Source organism: Sciurus vulgaris (genome assembly GCF_902686455.1).
Source record: "Sciurus vulgaris genome assembly, chromosome: 10".
Lineage (NCBI taxonomy): Eukaryota > Metazoa > Chordata > Mammalia > Rodentia > Sciuridae > Sciurus > Sciurus vulgaris.
In genome coordinates this window covers 12,898,288-12,914,943 of record NC_136470.1, presented here as the reverse complement: position 1 = coordinate 12,914,943, position 16,656 = coordinate 12,898,288, and the positions used below count along the sequence as shown (strand labels likewise).

At 42.2% G+C, this 16,656-nt stretch overlaps 1 protein-coding gene across 2 annotated transcripts in view; it reads right to left on the bottom strand.

Moving 5' to 3' along the window:
- The window catches only part of TIAM1 (TIAM Rac1 associated GEF 1), a 361,699-nt gene that overhangs the window by 80,084 nt on the left and 264,959 nt on the right, over positions 1–16,656 (bottom strand). For both annotated transcript variants that reach the window (XM_079156417.1, XM_079156418.1), the window contains 4 exons: positions 10,900–11,124; positions 8,517–8,702; positions 3,008–3,154; positions 708–782 (listed from right to left, as the gene is read on the bottom strand). In XM_079156417.1, coding sequence (XP_079012543.1) covers positions 708–782; positions 3,008–3,154; positions 8,517–8,702; positions 10,900–11,124 — 633 coding nt within the window. The remainder of the gene's footprint in view (positions 1–707; positions 783–3,007; positions 3,155–8,516; positions 8,703–10,899; positions 11,125–16,656) is intronic.

Below are 16,656 nucleotides of genomic sequence, written 5' to 3'. Positions count from 1 at the left end.
TAAGTTGGAGAAGCAGAGAATCTTACCAAGGTAACATTGTCAACACCAGACCCCCCTCCCCCCAAAGAAGCCATTGCTTTTACTATTAGGGTCTTGAAAACTAGAGAGGTCCATTTATTTAGAGGTAGAAAAACGTGGCCAACCGGGGAAAAAATCAATATCTATATGGACTTTCAATCAGAGCTGTTTGAAAGTCCCTATTAAGCCCAAGTGCAAGGTTAAACCAAGTCTGTGAATCTTTAATTGAATACTTGACTTGGGAAGCAGATGCATTTTTTAAAAAGAACATATTATCAGAACATTTCTTTGGAATTAATGGAAGCAAAATAGCATGTGTGGGCAGAGCGAGGGCAATAAGAACTCACCTCCTGGGAACAGAAGTTGTACATAAAAAGGAATTAGCAATGACATAAAATATTCAGCTAACTCAGAACTCAAATTTCCTCTCATATTCTAGTCGGAAACTTTCACATCAAATGATAAGTCTGGAAAATGTTATGTCAGCAGGAGAATGCTCTTATCGACAAGTTTTAAACATGAAATGATTTTCCATCGCTCATTGGCCTGTTATGTAACTTTAAAAAAAAATGATTATTTCAGTTTTTCATTTTGAGTCTACTTAATTTTAGTAGCCCAAGAAACCAACATCGTGCACATGTTGATGTACTCATGGTACTTTTAGAAAAGGAACACGTGTTTATTTTTACCTTGCCATCTGGAACAATGTCATCAAATATTCCCTCTAAAGATTTCTTTACAGCGTCAGTTCCCTCTCCAAACACCTGCATATACAAAAGTATCATCTTAAGAAGAAATCCAGGCAGTGGGGCAAATGAAGCACAGGATGGGAGATGGAAAACGGACAAGGTTATTAAAGAACATTACAGTAATTTTCAGATACTCCTACATCAAATCCCAAAGTAAGTAACAAATTTATGGTAGCAGATTGTGAAAGCCAAGTTCCCACACCTTCAACAATTCAAAAACAAACAAAACAAAAATAATTTGCTTTTAGATCTGGATGATTTTTCTCTAAATTTGAAGAAAATAAACTTGCAAAAGAAATTAACTAGATTCATTCTCAATGAATGGATTCTGCCTTATATACCTGATCAGATATTTACAAAGAATAATGTTTCCTTTATTACTTTCTTAAGTAGGACCAGAGAAGATATTTATAGTTTGTTACTACAACATGGCAGGAAAAAAGTTTTTATTTAAAAAATAGAGAACTGCTCATTCTTTGAAATATAATGAATCCTGCTCACTTAAAGTTACCATGAAAATCTTAATAGGCTACCAATGCCACTAGGTAGTCAATACCCCAACACATGGACACAAGGAATTTTATGTATTAGTTCTAAAATAAGCATATAATATCAGGATAATTTGGGACATGATTAAGAAAAAGCTTTTCCTCCAGTGTAAAGGTAGTACACAGAAACATGCAATTTTGTCCAATTCAAAGTACTGAAGCATGAGTAGATTTCTACCACAGTGTTTATGGCTAAGTAGGAAGTTTTTAAAAACTCTTACTTTAAGAAAACAAATCACAAGAATTATTTATAAGACATTACATTGTCTTTTTGATTTGAAAAAAAAAAAGTGAAAACATTCTCTCAAATTTATTTAAATCCAATCCCACATTTCAATAGCAATGAGCTCTAACAACCTGGGGCCAAAAAAGCAGAACCACATGAACTAAGAGCTTTGATCAAACACAAGTCCAAACTGGAAGGTCCTGACCCATATGCACAGCAGGGTCTGAGTGAATCATCTGTAATGACAGAGGATAAAAGTTAAATGACACCGTGTCTCTCAAAAGGAGAGTGAAACGCTGATTTTTAATATCCTGCTTTTGTGCGTTTGTAGAGAACCATCAAGATCTTGCGTGATGGTTCTGATAAGCCACTGACTTTCTGGTTTCTTTTTTGGAGTCACGTAAGGGCAAAGCCCATGGGAGCAAATTCAATGTGTCCCAAAGACCACAGGACAAACACAAAATCGTTCAGTCTCACACTCCCTTATCGTCTGCTCATCTGGACTCCTTCCTGCAGGTTCCATCACCACTCTTGGCCAGCGTTCAGGATTAATCTCCTTTTCAACTTTGCTCTTAAGGAGACGAATGGAGGGAATCCTCCTATCAAGCCAGGCAAAGTCTTCTCACTTTGCGGAAGGATCCAGTAGGACCATGTCATGCTAGCATTCTGGTTATGACTTCCCAAATGTTTGATGCCTACTATCCAACCACTGCAACCCCAAAGGACTATCAAGGCTCATGGACGATAGTCCCTGAAATCCAAACAAGCAGTTCTGGGCTACTCACTTCTCAAAGACAAAGAAGAATGACAGATAACAATGGAGGGTGTATCCCAGAAGCAATGCCAGCAGGACAGTGGCCTCAGCAAGATCGGTGGGGAAGTACAGGGGCACTGTGAATGTTTATGAGGGGCCCCACACCGCACCTGTCCAGGTAGGGCTGAGATTCCCTTCCAGCCCTTGTCCCTAAGCAGGAGGGGTCGCGGTGGTAAATGCACACTCTCAGATTCCTGGCTCCTCATTCCCATAGGCAGAGAAGTGCTCGCTTCAGGTCAACCCCAGAAAGTCAAGGGCAAAGAGACAATCCAATCACCCTGAGGGCTGGCTCTGATCCTGCACCACTGGCAGCTTAGCCAGTCTCTGTGCTTGGTGCCCACTTGGCTTCATCATCGAGCCCTGCTTTTTTCTGAAGGCTTAGGATGAATCGTCTACTTTGACTAGGTCTATAATTAACCAGGGTTTGGAGAGGATGCAGATGGGAGACGAGAGCGCGGTGATAGACAAATAGCAGAGTTCAAGGTTATGGGTGTACATTATCTCTTAAAAGTATCTGGCGTGACTAACTTCATGTCACCTAGTGGGTTTTAAGCAACACTCGATGTCAATAAAGGAAGGACACACACATCCCCAGTTGAGGTGGCCACGGGAGCCATCTTTAGGTTTCCTTTCTGCCCACTATGGAACTTACCTGATTGATACTGGGGCGTCCCTGCTTCTTTTTGGAGGTAGTGTCCAGACCCCAAAGAGAAGAAAACCTGCTCCTTCGCTTGCTAGCAGATCTGGACATGGCCTGAGTACGTCTTCTCACTCCAGTTTCACCTGTACGGGCTGCCACCTAATGATGTCAAGGATAAGCAGCATAAGAGATCTGTCAGGACGGCCACCTGTTCCTTGAGGTCCCCACTCAGTCCCCCTCCTCCATCACAGCGGTCAACAATGGCCCCCCTGCTCAAAGCGTCCGATCCATGACTCACACATACCGAGACTTTCTCGGGCTGTTTGTGGATTCAAAATGGAAATGAAAGTTGGCAAACCCAATCACTATATGAAATCATCAGGAAAGATATATAAAAGAGTCATAAAATAATATATGTTATGTTTCCAAGAACAGATGTCCTTCTGGTCACAGGCTTGAACTACAGCATCAAGTTTAATGAGCCAAGCTTTCTCGAGAGTCTCCCCAAATGCTACAGAGCTATTTCTGCATTCTAAAGAAAAATGGTGCTGAAGGTCAGCAAAACTAGCAGAAAAACAGCAGATTTTGGTTCCTGTGATTCCATATTAAATCTTCTCTCTTTAGCTCTCCTAAAATATATAATTAGGCAAGTGAGGTCCCCTACCACAGTGGCTGTCGTGTCTTCTCCCTCAGTCAGAGAACCCCAAATATACTTTAGCACATGACCAGGAAGTCAAAGTTGACTTGCTTGCCTTGAGCAGGCCACGGCCTTGTGACTGGGCTCTGGTCAATAGGGTATAAGTAGAAAAACTATTTGCATCTTCCAGGGATCATCCTCAAGAGGTGGGGGCTTTCTGTCATCCACGAGGTTCCTCTTCCCTAGTGACGGGAAGGTCCGAGTCACGATCTAGACATCAGGCTCAACTCTTCAAGAATGAGAGAACAAGAAAGAAGGGAGCTGTGTCTCTGAGGAAGGTGAAGTCATGGTCTTGACTTCCAGACTTACATGTTCTATGTTTAGGTGAAAAGGAAATAAAACTTATGTGTTGTTTTTTTTTTTTTTCTTTTGTAAAGAAAACACTGTTTAGATATTTGCAAGGTACCAACAACCCAAAGAAAAATTTTGGAAGGGAACACCCACAAATTTAAAACTCCCACTGCAATTATGGCTCAAGCGAAATCCCACTGAGGATGCCTGAAAGTCCTTCCAGGCAGAACCTCCAGGCTCAACCTCCTACCCTCCAGGTTGTAAGCAGAGTCCCAGGAACTTCAGGGAACTTCTGCCAACAGGCCTCAGTAGGCCACCCACGGGCTCTCCTTTCAAAGGAAGGAGTGGCGGAGGCCTAGCGAGCCAGACTTGAAACTCCCCCACCCGCTCTTCACTGAGGGAGGTATCTTGGAAGCCACTTGTCGTAGATTCCCACGAGGGTGGCTCCCAATAGGACAGATGCCAGCTGGCAGCAGCCTGGGGATGAAGCAGCACGTTGGCTACCTAGCATGCCCCAGAGGGTCTTCAGGCACAGAAAACCCATGAGGAGACTGGCGAGGACCCCACGTGTGCTAAACACAAGTCAAAACAGCTTCCCTGTGGGAGTTATGGAGATGCTTTTTGGTCCTGAGTGAAAACAGGAACTTGAAGAAGGTGCAGGGAGCTTGTATTTCCCCAGGTTAGCTCATCAAAAGCCCAGATCACAGCATTAAAAACATGGTAGCCAAGATACCAGTGGGAGTTTTTATCTCAGTCTGTGATAATTCTGGAGGTGTTCTGGGGAACAAAAATTGCAAAACGAAAGGCACTATTAAATAAGTAAAACTTCTCCCCTATTTTCACCACATTTCATGTTAAAGGTAAACAAAGGTTGTAAAGGGATTGAATTAGAAAGTGCTGGCACACATGCTCACATGATTATGTAAACGCTGAATACATCGTTCTAAATTTTAAATCCTAGAGAAAAAAAAATCGTGTTTGATCTCACGTTTCTAGAACTATTTATTATCAGGTAAATCCAGTCATAAATAGGTTGAGGTTCACATATATACAAGCACTGTACTATAGAATAGGCTTCCTGTATCCATAAATTCAATCAACCTCACATTGAAAATATTCAGGAATGCTGGGTGTGGTGGCACATGCCTGTAATCCCAGCGACTCAGGAGGCTGGGGCAGGAGGATTCCAAGTTCAAAGCCAGCTTCAGCAAATTAGCAAAGGCCTAAGCAACTTGCCGAGACCTTGTCTCAAAATAATTAAAAAAAGAGGGTTGGGATGTGGCTCAGTGGTAGAGTGCCCCTGGGTTTAAAAGAGAGAGAGAGAGAGAGAAAGAAAGAAAATATTCAGGAAAAAATATTTCACCTGCACTAAACATGTCTGGACTTTCCCCCTCATTATCATTCCCTAACCAATACAGTAAAACAATTATGTACATAGCATTTTTACATTGCAATAGTTATTATAAGTCATCTAGAGATGATTTAAAGTATATGGGACAATGGGCACGTATATGGTAGGTTACCTACAAATACTACACCATTTTTTTATAAGGGACTTGAGCATTTCCAGATCCTGGGACCCTCCTCAGCAGTCACAAAGGGATGACTGAATGTGAATATGTTATTCTGTTTACTCCCACATATCAATATCTGCACACACTTATCTCTTATCCATCCTTCCCATATGAATAATAGGACAGGGCCTCTGTGCTGTTTACTGCTATAATCCACATCACAAAGATAGTAACTAGCCAAGCACAGTGGCGCACACCTATAATCGGAGCAGCCAAGGAAGCTGAGGCAGGAGGATCTCAAGTTCAAAGCCAGCCTCAGCAGCTTAGCAAGGCCCTAAGCAACTTTGCAAAACCCTGTCTCTAAATAAAAATATAAAAAGGGCTGGGAATATGGCTTAGTGGTTAAGTGCTTTGGGGTTCAATCCCCAGTACCAAAAAAAAGATAGTAACTGACATGTGCCAGGCACATATATTTGTTGATTGAATAAATAAATAAATAAATAAATATATAAAGGCCAAAGGACAAACAGCATGGTGAAGGCCATTAAAGAATAACTCTCTACAACTTTAGGGAATAAAAAAAAAGCATGAAGGAGAAATCGAAACACCTACAAATATTCTGAGTGACCAGCTGACCTGTTAGTTTAGTCTGTTTTAATGTTCCTATAGCAACTATTCACAACTACTGGGGCCCTGTAAACTACAAAAGTAACCACTACCCCCAAGACAATAATGACTCAAAATGAGCAAAGGGATGTAGAAAAGAAGGCTGGCAGAAGAACACTGGACCAGAACTCAACAGTTTCTCAATGATCTGGCCAGACAATGGCTCTCTTTGTGGCCAGCACCTGATTACTCTATCATTCAGCTCATCTGTGCAAACAAGAACAATGATAACCTTTTTTCAAAGAGTACAGCGGGACCCTTCAGTTAATTACAGCAAATCACTCAGCATTGAGAGAAGCCTTCCCAGTGAATGGGGCTTCCATTGTAGCTCCAAACCCTCCCCTGGCCCTGTTGCCCTCCTGCCCCTTCTCCCACCGCCCCAACTTAAAAGGAGAGAGAGAGAAAAAAAACCTTCTAGACAAAGGCTAAATTGAAGAATGTTTCTACTGGGGTGGGGGTGGGGGATCTCTCTCCAAAGAGATCCCTGGGGTCAAATGACAAAAAGAAGAGGAAAAAAAATAAGTGTCCAATACCAGTCTGCAAAATTCCCTGCCTGGGATGTTCCCTGGGAGCTAATGTAGGAAACGGGAACAGATACCCAAGTGAAACTCTCATGAAAAACAAAGTTGGCAAGGACATACAAGCACTGAGATTTGTGTCACTGAAGCAACTAGCAAGAAAAAAAGGAACAGAGATTTGAACGCAGGGAATTAAGTATCTTTCTTTAAAATCGCTGATCAAAAAACCTCACTAGCTCTCTTATACTCATCTTTAACTGGTCAAATTTTAGTAGCTTGCCACCAAAAGGAAAGGACCCACAGGTTACAAACCCTGAGATGGAGGAAATGAGGTCTGAAGATAATTACGGAACAGGAACACAGTGACTTCCATTTGTCCATCTCCTAGAGGTGAGCGCCAATGACTTGGAAGAAAATAATTCAAGTACACAAGTTTTAGAGGAAAGTAGAATTCTTTTCTCCAAATTTCATCAATTCACAGTACAAGGAGGGAGCTTTGTGGATGCCCTGACACTAGAAGCTTTCAGTAAAAATACTTCCTAGATGAGGGCATTCTGACAAGGAGGTAAATAAGAATTCTCATCTGCTATTTTTGAAGAACAAACTCAAAGAAACAGACCTAGATAATGCCATAAACTGAGAACTGTTTGCAAGACTTATTCATTACAGCATTTTGCCCCACTATTGCTTTAAAAAAAAAGGGATGTAATAGCTACATGGAGAGGAGGTAGGCAGGAAGTCCAAGAGCAGAGCTGTAATTAGCAGAACAAATCAGGATGCCAGTTTTAATAACTCCAGAAATTGGTTTAAGACTTCTTTAAAAATGTAAATCTACCCCTAATTATCTGAATGATGACGCTAATCTATTTATAAAGACCACAAACGCCTCTGACTGAATTACAGCTCTGAATTCAATTGAGGGTACAGCTGACATGGCAAGACAAGAGCAGCCCAGCTAAGGTTTTCCAAAGCAGTTTCTGGAACCTGAAACTTAACATTTAATTCCATAGCAAATGTGCTAAGGTGCAGTACATTTTAAGTGGGTGTCAATTTGGATAGGCTAAAAGCATGTTACTCACAGTGATTTTTTTTTCCCCCAACAGAAAGGAGCCAAAAGTACATAAAGCTGTTTGCAATTTAGCAAGTACATGAAATTACAGATTACAAACACACAACACAACTAGACAATCTGCTGCTCTGGAGGTCAGATGAAAATTCCCTTCCTCGAGCAATACATATGTTCAGCTGGTGCGTTGTGGAAGTTCTTTTGCCTTTCTCCAGCACATCCGGGCATTTATGACCATCGGTGATAAAAATAAAGGGAGAATTCCAAAAAGATTTGTGTTCAGAAATATAATGTATGTGTATGTGAATAAGAGAGAGAGGGGAAAAAAGCATTTATGTATGAGGGAAAGCCCTCCACTCTGCATTTTCCATAAGGTTCAAATAAATATGCATGTGGGTTCAAAAGTCAATACTCCCTAAAAATAACAAGAGCTACCAATAAACAGTAAAGTGGACAGCTCCTAAGACAGCACCTTTCAGGGGCTGGGGATGTAGCTCAGCACAAGAGTGTTTGCCCAGCATGAGCGATGCCCTGGGCTCAATTCCCAGTACCGCAAAATAAGGAAAAAAAATAGTTTAGGTTGCTGCTTCAAGAGAGGCTTAAGTAATAAATTTATGAATAGGTTCAAATGAAAATTTGCAAAGGGAGGGCATTTCAGAAGTCCACACACAGCAGTAAACTAGAGAAACACTCGAGACCCCTGCCCAGTCCTGCTCAGGACTAAGCATCCAGATGGACATTTTATAAGAACGTATTAGTTTCTACTCACCAGGGCATGAAAAGATGATACAGAGAAGATTCCAAGGCGTCCCATGGCCACTTTTGTTGGTCGACTTGCAAAAGCAAGTAGCCTTTTGGGGTTTGGCAGCTCCCCACCTTGGAGGCTAGCTAAATAACAGCGGAAACGAAATAGGTCCATTTGGAACTGTTCAAGATTTTGCTCCCAAACAAAGATCTATAGGAGTGACAATATGGGAAAAGACAAAGTGAGAAAAAGGGGAAACAAGCGTTAACAACTTTGTTCTATACAGATCTTACAAATCTATATGTTGTAAAGGTACTAATTATAATCCTAAGGGGTAAACATCAGGCACCTTCAGGTTTTTAGGAACATGTGTTTTCTTCTGCAGATTTATAGCCATGAATTCAGTATGACAAGCAGAGAGTATATCATTAGCTGCTCTGTGAGCCTCCTATCCTAGATCTCACCTTTGGGTGCATGGTAGCTCTGTCTATCTAGGCTACACCCAAGATGGGAGTGAAAACGTAGGGACTCCCAACACCAGAGAACTAACTTGCCTTATCGAGAGGTGGCTTTCCATGAGAACAAGAGAATAAAAATGAAGTGACTTAAAGGTCAGAGGCAAAGAGACCAAGAAGAGCTTTTGGAAAGAGGTGGGAGATACTGAGCAGAGGGTCGGAAATGAAATGCGAGAGAAGGTGGAGACCAGACTCTGGGATACATAGCGCCAACCATTGAACCTTCCTTTGTTTTTCAAAGTAGCAAAATAGCACCTGCCGATGGATGTAATATTTAAGGAAGATAACATAAGAATAAGTTTGGAGTCAGGCAGGTAGTGAAGGCTCTGTAATGTTGATGATAGTCCAGTTAAGGAACAATGCCTGATGTCTACTTTCTCACCTCGACTTAATTTAGAGTGCCAACATACACACACACTCATGGCAATATGAGTCTCAACAGCCAAAAGGTGCAAACGGTTCAAATATCCTTCAATGGATGGATGGACAAAGAAATTGTGATGCATGCACCATGGAATAATAATTGAGAAAAAAAAAAATTAAATGCTAGCGTTTGCCAATGTGGCTCAATCTCCAAAACATTATGCTAAGTGAAAAGAAGCCAGTCACACAAAGTCACATACTATGCAATTCCATTCATATGAAACATTTCCCATACACAAATCCATTTACAGAATGTCAGGAGCGGAGGGGAGTGAATTCTTATCAGGTGGGGGGTTTCCTTCTGGGGTGAAAAAAAATGTTTTGGAACTAGAAAGAGATGGTGGTTGCAGAACATTGTGCATATACTAACTGCCACTAACCGTTCACTTTAAATGGTTAATTTTACATTATGGAACTTTATCTTAACTAAAAAATGTATAGTATCAAGTAATGGAAAGAACAGAAGAGAAGATGTGGAAGGCCACAGGCTGGCTCATGTCATCAACTGTCCAATTACTTAAATATCATTTATTTCTATGGTTGTTACCTAAGCATTAAGATAAGATTTCAAAGCATCATCAGGTGGCTATCACTGGTTTTAAAAGAACTGAATATAAGGATAAAACACCCTCTGTTCATCCAGCAGAACTTTCCTTTTCAGCAGGAAGTAATACTTGTGCCCATATATAGCAATCATGGACAGTGGCCCACTTTATCTGCAGGCTCCACAACTGCAGAATCAACCAGCCATGGATCCAAAATACTGGGGGGAAAAACTGCATCTGTAGTGAATATGTATAAACATTTTTTCTTGTCATTATTCCCTGAACGTTAGGTTATCGACATGACGTAACAATTATCTACATAACATTTACATTGTGTTTGGTATCACCCAAATCTAGCGATGCCTGACAATTATAAGGGAGGATGTGCATCAGTTACATGCAAATATGACCCCATGTTACATAAGGTACACAAGTGTCTGCAGACTCAGTTATCCCCAGGGATCCTCTGGAACCAAACCCCCATGCATAGCAAGGGATGTCTGCACACATTTTTTAAAACACGCTTCACCTTTCCAAATTTAGATTTCTAATTTACCAAGGAACCAGAAACTAGTCCCCACCACAGCTGAGCTCCAAGTCAACCTGGCAAAGTGGAGCAGGAAACTGCAGACTTTCTAATGACACAGACCCCTAAAATCGCCTGCCATGGAGGGAGCTGGGAGGTGCCTCTATTAGATTTCTGTCTTCCATTCAATGTAATATTGTTCCCTTTAGCTCATAACAATCAACTGTGAACAAAGGGTGGAGAAAACTGACAGTCACAATAAAGAATTTAGCAGCCTGGATGACAGCCTGTCAAGCAGATAACCCAGGACGTTCAGTGACTCTGAGGTAGGAAAAAAAAAAAAAAAATTGTAAAGACCTGACGAGTTTGCCTGGGTCTAAGCATGGAAGAACGATTACCTGATCTAATATAGTTTTCTTCTTCTTCGAGTCGGTGACAGAAGACAGCTGCATCTCGCCCATTTTCTTCATCTTCTCGTCCATGTCAATCTTCTGTTCCAGTTTTTTGATCTCTGACTTCAGGAGCCGGAGCGTGTCCTCTTTGTGATGGTGCCTTGCCACCGCGGCTGCGCAGGCAGAGTGGATGGCGGTGATCCAGTTCTCGAGCTCCGTCTGGCTGGTGGTCTGTTTGGGGGAGGGTGCAGGAAGGAAGAGCCACCTCTTAGGAAGAGAACAGAAACCAACAGTGCACGTCCAGAGAAGCGGTGCTTGCAATTCGAGGTGTTGGGTCTAGATGCCCCATGAGGAGGGCAGACCTGACCTCCTCCTTCAAGGAATCAATGAAAGAAAGTCTCCAGTCACATCTCCCCACCTCTGCTCTCCAAGGGCCACTCTGAATGAAGCCACCATGTCTGCTTACCCAATGGATTTATGGAACTCACTTTAGAGGCCAGGGACATTACTGTCCAGGGAACCGCTGCAACTCAAATTCCAAGGTCCTACTCCAGTATTAAGTAGCAATGACAAAACCAGGGTTGGGAAGAGCTCAAGGCCCCAGAAGCAACACTGTCTTAGGGAGGCCCTGTGGGGGCATCCTCAAATAACAGCCACCCAGCAGTGCTATTCAGGAAGAACATCAAGATGGCACTGAGTGACACCCAGGTGGCCTCAAAGTGGGACTTGTGTAAGTCAGGGATGATCTGAAGGGCAAAAGTTTTGGGGAAACAGCTCATGCAAAATAACTTACCATTAATGATTCTTTAGGAATAATCATTGAGTATTTGTGAGGACCTACTAGACCTTTCCAGGTATTTCCTTAAGCCCAGAACTTTAATAATTGCTCAGAAGTTAGTGCACTTAAAGAAAGATCTGTTCAGCCACTATAGTACTAAATAGCCGCCAACATCTTTTTTTTTTTCCCCTATGACACATTGCTTCAGTTTACTAACTCACTGGAGAGATGGCTGGCAAATAAAATTCTACTAATAGGACGCTGCCAGCACATTACTTCATGCTGGTCAGCAACAGAAATTTTAGTCAAGGCATCATTAGACCTATCTGTGTTACTTCTACATCTCTGTTGTTCTGTATTCCAACAAAGAAACAACATCAAATATTTAAAATGGTGTCTGGCAACAAAGCCACCTCATATTGGACAAAACTAAATAATCCAGCAGTGGTTATGTTAATGAAAAAAAAAAAAAAAAAGATTTGCCAGTGGATAAAGAGATTTCAATCATCTAGGCATTTGTATAAAGGAAGAGCGTAAGTACCGGCTGACCAAGCAAATGGAATTACTTTGTGAGGACAGAGTGGGAGGAGAAGAGGAGATAAAGCCACTGGAAGCCACAGGTAAACACCTGCAGGTTGAGAAACCTGGGATGTGGGGGTGGGGACACATGTCTGTACAGGAGACTCATCTTTAACTCTTAAATTTGCTTCAAATTATTAATGCTTACATTGTCTTTGAAGCTCACCATCTTACACCTTTTTCTTACACATCATTTTGAAATGACACAAGAAAAACAGAGTTCAAACCATCCCATAGATAATGAAACTACCCAGCTTGCTCCTACCTAGGACAATGCACCATGTTTGACCTTTGGATCTTTCGATGCCTCCGCATGAGCAGGTATTTTGTTAGATAGGGGGAACAAGAAAAAAACAGAATCTTTCATGGTTGGCCAAGATCTGAAGCGACCAGAAGCCTATGTTCTGCTGGCTACAGAGTAAATGGGTATAAGTGCTTTGCAAAGCCATTGGGCACAATCTGCTACAGCTGAATATATGGACACCTTGTGACCCAGAAAACACACTTGGCATAAACACCCAGCAAAAACCATTTTCACACACTCACAGAATTAATGCATCGGAATATGCATAGAACTCACTTATAAAGGGCAAAACTAGAAAGTATCCAGTTGCCCATTAACAGGAGAACAGATGAAAATGTGGTATAATCACACAATGGAATTCTACCTGGCAACGAGAATGAAGGATCTGTAACCACACACTGTTATATGGATAAAGATCATGCGCGTACTATTGAGCAAAGGAAGCCAGATGTGCTGGGGTGTATACTGCAGGATTCTATTTACCTTCAATACAAACAGAGGCAAAGCAGATGCACACCTTCAAAAAAAGGGGTTCTCTCATGGGAATGGGGAAGGGTGAGGACAGAGGGAAGCATGGGTGCATTTCCTGATTCTTGCCCTGGGTGCTGGTTCCACGAATGTAGGACAGGGGTGTGCTGAGGTTGCCAACTGCCACCAGCATGAGTACCTTTAATGTGTGTATACTGAATGCTTTCACAGAGAGTTTTTCTGCAAAATTTTTCCATAATACATTAACCTAATTTCAAGTATGATTTTTCTATATCTATCCTAAAAAACATTATCCTTTATATTCTTTTCATTAAAAATTGTTCCTGCAAGACCATAAAGGAAGTTTCAAAAGCTTGGCCCTTCGGCGTCATTTCTTTGTTCTCTAAAATGCCTGGTAGCGCTGGTGTCTTGACCCAAAACATGCTTTCTGCGTTATATGCAGAGCTCAATGTAAATGAGGAGCTTTTAGACGCTGAGGGAGCTGGTATTTTGCCTATGGTAAAAGGGCACCCAGATGTCATCACTTCCACCAGGACAGGCCATGTCTCCTGCATAAACACCACATCTCCTGCATCAATACTCAAGACAGGGGTGGCAGCCCACACCCACCTGCCCAGGTAACCCTCTCCCATCTCTGCCTCGGTTAGATTCCCCACTGCTCACCCCCATCCCTCTACTTACACAGTAAGGTAACGCCAGCAACCAGACATCACACCTGAGTAACGAATGGAAAGACCTTAAGCTCTTGATAACAGGTTCTGCTGAATACATGGCAGGATCTTAAAATTTTAAATAGAAATATTCAACTAGAAGAGACCCAGGTGACCAATTCATAGATGAAGAACTGGAAGCCTGGGAAAATTAGGGTAAACACAGCCATTTGTGATAAATATCACTCTACCAACTCTGTATTTTGAAAGCATTCGGGGGGCGGGGGCTCTTTTCTGATATGACACACCAATCTTAACCTCCAAGTCCTTGATGGCTGCTCTAAATGCCTAGCTGCAGGGTCATCACACAGCCTAGTTGGTATTTTGAGCTTACCCCATTCTGGCAATGTGAGAGGAGACCTTTGCTGCCCCCTTTAAAGCTAGGCATGGCCATGTCACTTGACTGTGCCAATGAAAGGCAAGTAGAAACAACATGTGTCACTATTCAATAAAAGTCTGGCTCACCCACTCTGGTCCTGTAGTCCTAAAAGTGTGTGTCCAGATGGATCTTCTGCCTGTCTGGCTCCCAAGGAGTCCAGGCTGAGTAGAGACCTCACAGCCAGTCTCCATCAGACACATGGCAGTAATGAGAAGGGACATTAAGCCACTAAGCTTTGAGGGTTGCTCCTGAGTACAGCAGGATCTAACCCATCCTAATCAACATACCACCCAAGCAAGAACCCATCTCAAAACAGGTGATGCTCTCAAAATAAAGGAGTCTATGTGATGCACTTTTGAACCCCTAGAAGGGCCACAATCTGATGGGTTCGAGAACAACAGACTTTTGCTCTCTTTACTGAATGAAAGGGGTTCCCCTTCTGACTCTGTCCAAAGAGGGAAAAGAGGATCTCGGCCAAACTAAGCTCAGAGCAACATTTCTGTTCTGACGTCAGAGAGGTCATGCTTGCCTACTGTTTGAGAAGTGGAAATGAAAAGAGGTGATACCAGTCGAAGTCAAACATCCTTTGAAAACATCCTCGGAAAGTGGTATTTTTAACTTTGGCAAGGAGACAGCCCCAAACTTATCTATTGAAAAGAAAGGATGGTGGTGGTTGCCGGGGGGCAGGGGGAGGCGATGGAGAGTCGCGTAATGGTAGCAGAGTTACAGCCTTGTGAGACGCCAAAGAACTGGATGGTGGTTGTGTCTCAGTGTGCACATACCTTATGCCACTGAACTGTGCCCTTAAATACAGTGAGGATGATACGTTTTATGTTAAGTGTGTTGTACTATGATTAGAAGGGAAAAAAAGAATAGTTCAAAAATAAAACATAATAAAAGGGGGAAAACACCAGTTCCCCAAAGCTAGAGAAACAGACACTATATAAAAATGTACGATGACAGCTTTATGAAAAATTCAGCCACCAGCCTCTTAACCATTAAGTACGCCCCAGCCCTGCAAACTCTTTTAAAACTTGTCAGTGGCTGAAGGCAGTTCCATTAGAGAGAATTTTTGCTCCTGCTGTCCTGTCTAAATAAAACAGCGGTCCCTGCCATTCCCTATCATTAAGCAAATCAATTCCCAGGAAGCACAATGCAGCAAGTGAGCTTTTCAGTGAAGTCTGTCCTTCAGCAGTGGCACACAGGCTGTTTCGTGTTGACAAGAAGGAGGGACGCTATGAGGACTCTTCTCAGCAGCTAGTTAAGTGAAGAAAAGTCCTGAAACATTTCATGACGTTCACAAACCAAGCAGTTCAGAGCAGATCACAGCAGACCACCAACCTGATGTAATGTGATCAGGTGCCTGGTGATTCTTGACTGTCTGATCATGTGTAAGAGTGAGATGCCCAAAACCTACTATCACCCATGCATGCAGTCAGCTACTAGAGCCCTGAAGCCCAATCGGATGGTCCCTCCAAGGGTTAAGTTCCAGCCCCTAGAAAAAGCTGTTCTAACCATTAACCCTATATCACCTTCTTAAAGATGAGGTAGGGACCCCAAGTCCAAGAAAGACCTCTTCATCAGAATCCAGTGATCAGAAAGGCGGGAAGGAGAGATCAGCCAATGGTGGGCACCCTCTTGACATTCTCGGCCCATCTCCTTCCATTAAACAAACAACAGCAGACAGGTAAGAGTGAATTCTGTGATTCCTCCTTGCCTTCTGGGGAGGCTATAAATACTGTATGAAGTTCAGTGAGGGGAAGAAGCAAAGTTTTTGCCAACAGAGGAATATAATCAGCAAAAAATGCATTTTGCATGAAAAGCCCCTTTGAGAATGGAGTTATGATGAAGCTCAGAACTTCATTATGTATTTAAATAAATGTTGCTTCAATTACCAACTGCATGGAGGACACTGGGTGATTTCAGATAATCAATGGTTTACGTGAGCGGCAGGAAGAGGGAGATTCATGCTAAACATGGGAATTACTAGAGAGTATATGCCAGATTTGGGAAACTAAAATTTTGGGTAATTTGAGTTTACAGAAGCACAAGAATAATTGTAAAGTAGGTCAAACTTCTTTTTATTTTTTTTTCCATTGTAAAAGAGCAAAAAAGAAGGAATAAAGTGATCCAATTTTAGGAGGTTAGATAAGAACAAAGTCCCTATGTGAATTCTTCAAAGTCCTTTTTCTTATTGGTTTTTCATTTGTCATACTTAAGAATTAATACGAGTCTTAATTAAGCAATCATTTTCAATTTCTGCAAAGAGAACTTCACCCAAGGTTCCCTTCCCCGACTGGAAAAAGTCCTCACCTCCCCACCCCTCACCCAGTCCCCAGGTACTCTTTGGAGAAGGGAAGCTCTAGATTCCAGGAAGTCAGTCACCAGAGAAGCAGGGGCAATGGAAACTGCCCAATGAACAGAGATGTCAGCAGTCACCTCTGGCAAAGTTAGGTGGGCCCCAAGGAAACATTACCAAATGTTGCCCACTGGAGACCCTCAACACAAGGGCACCTGCCATGCA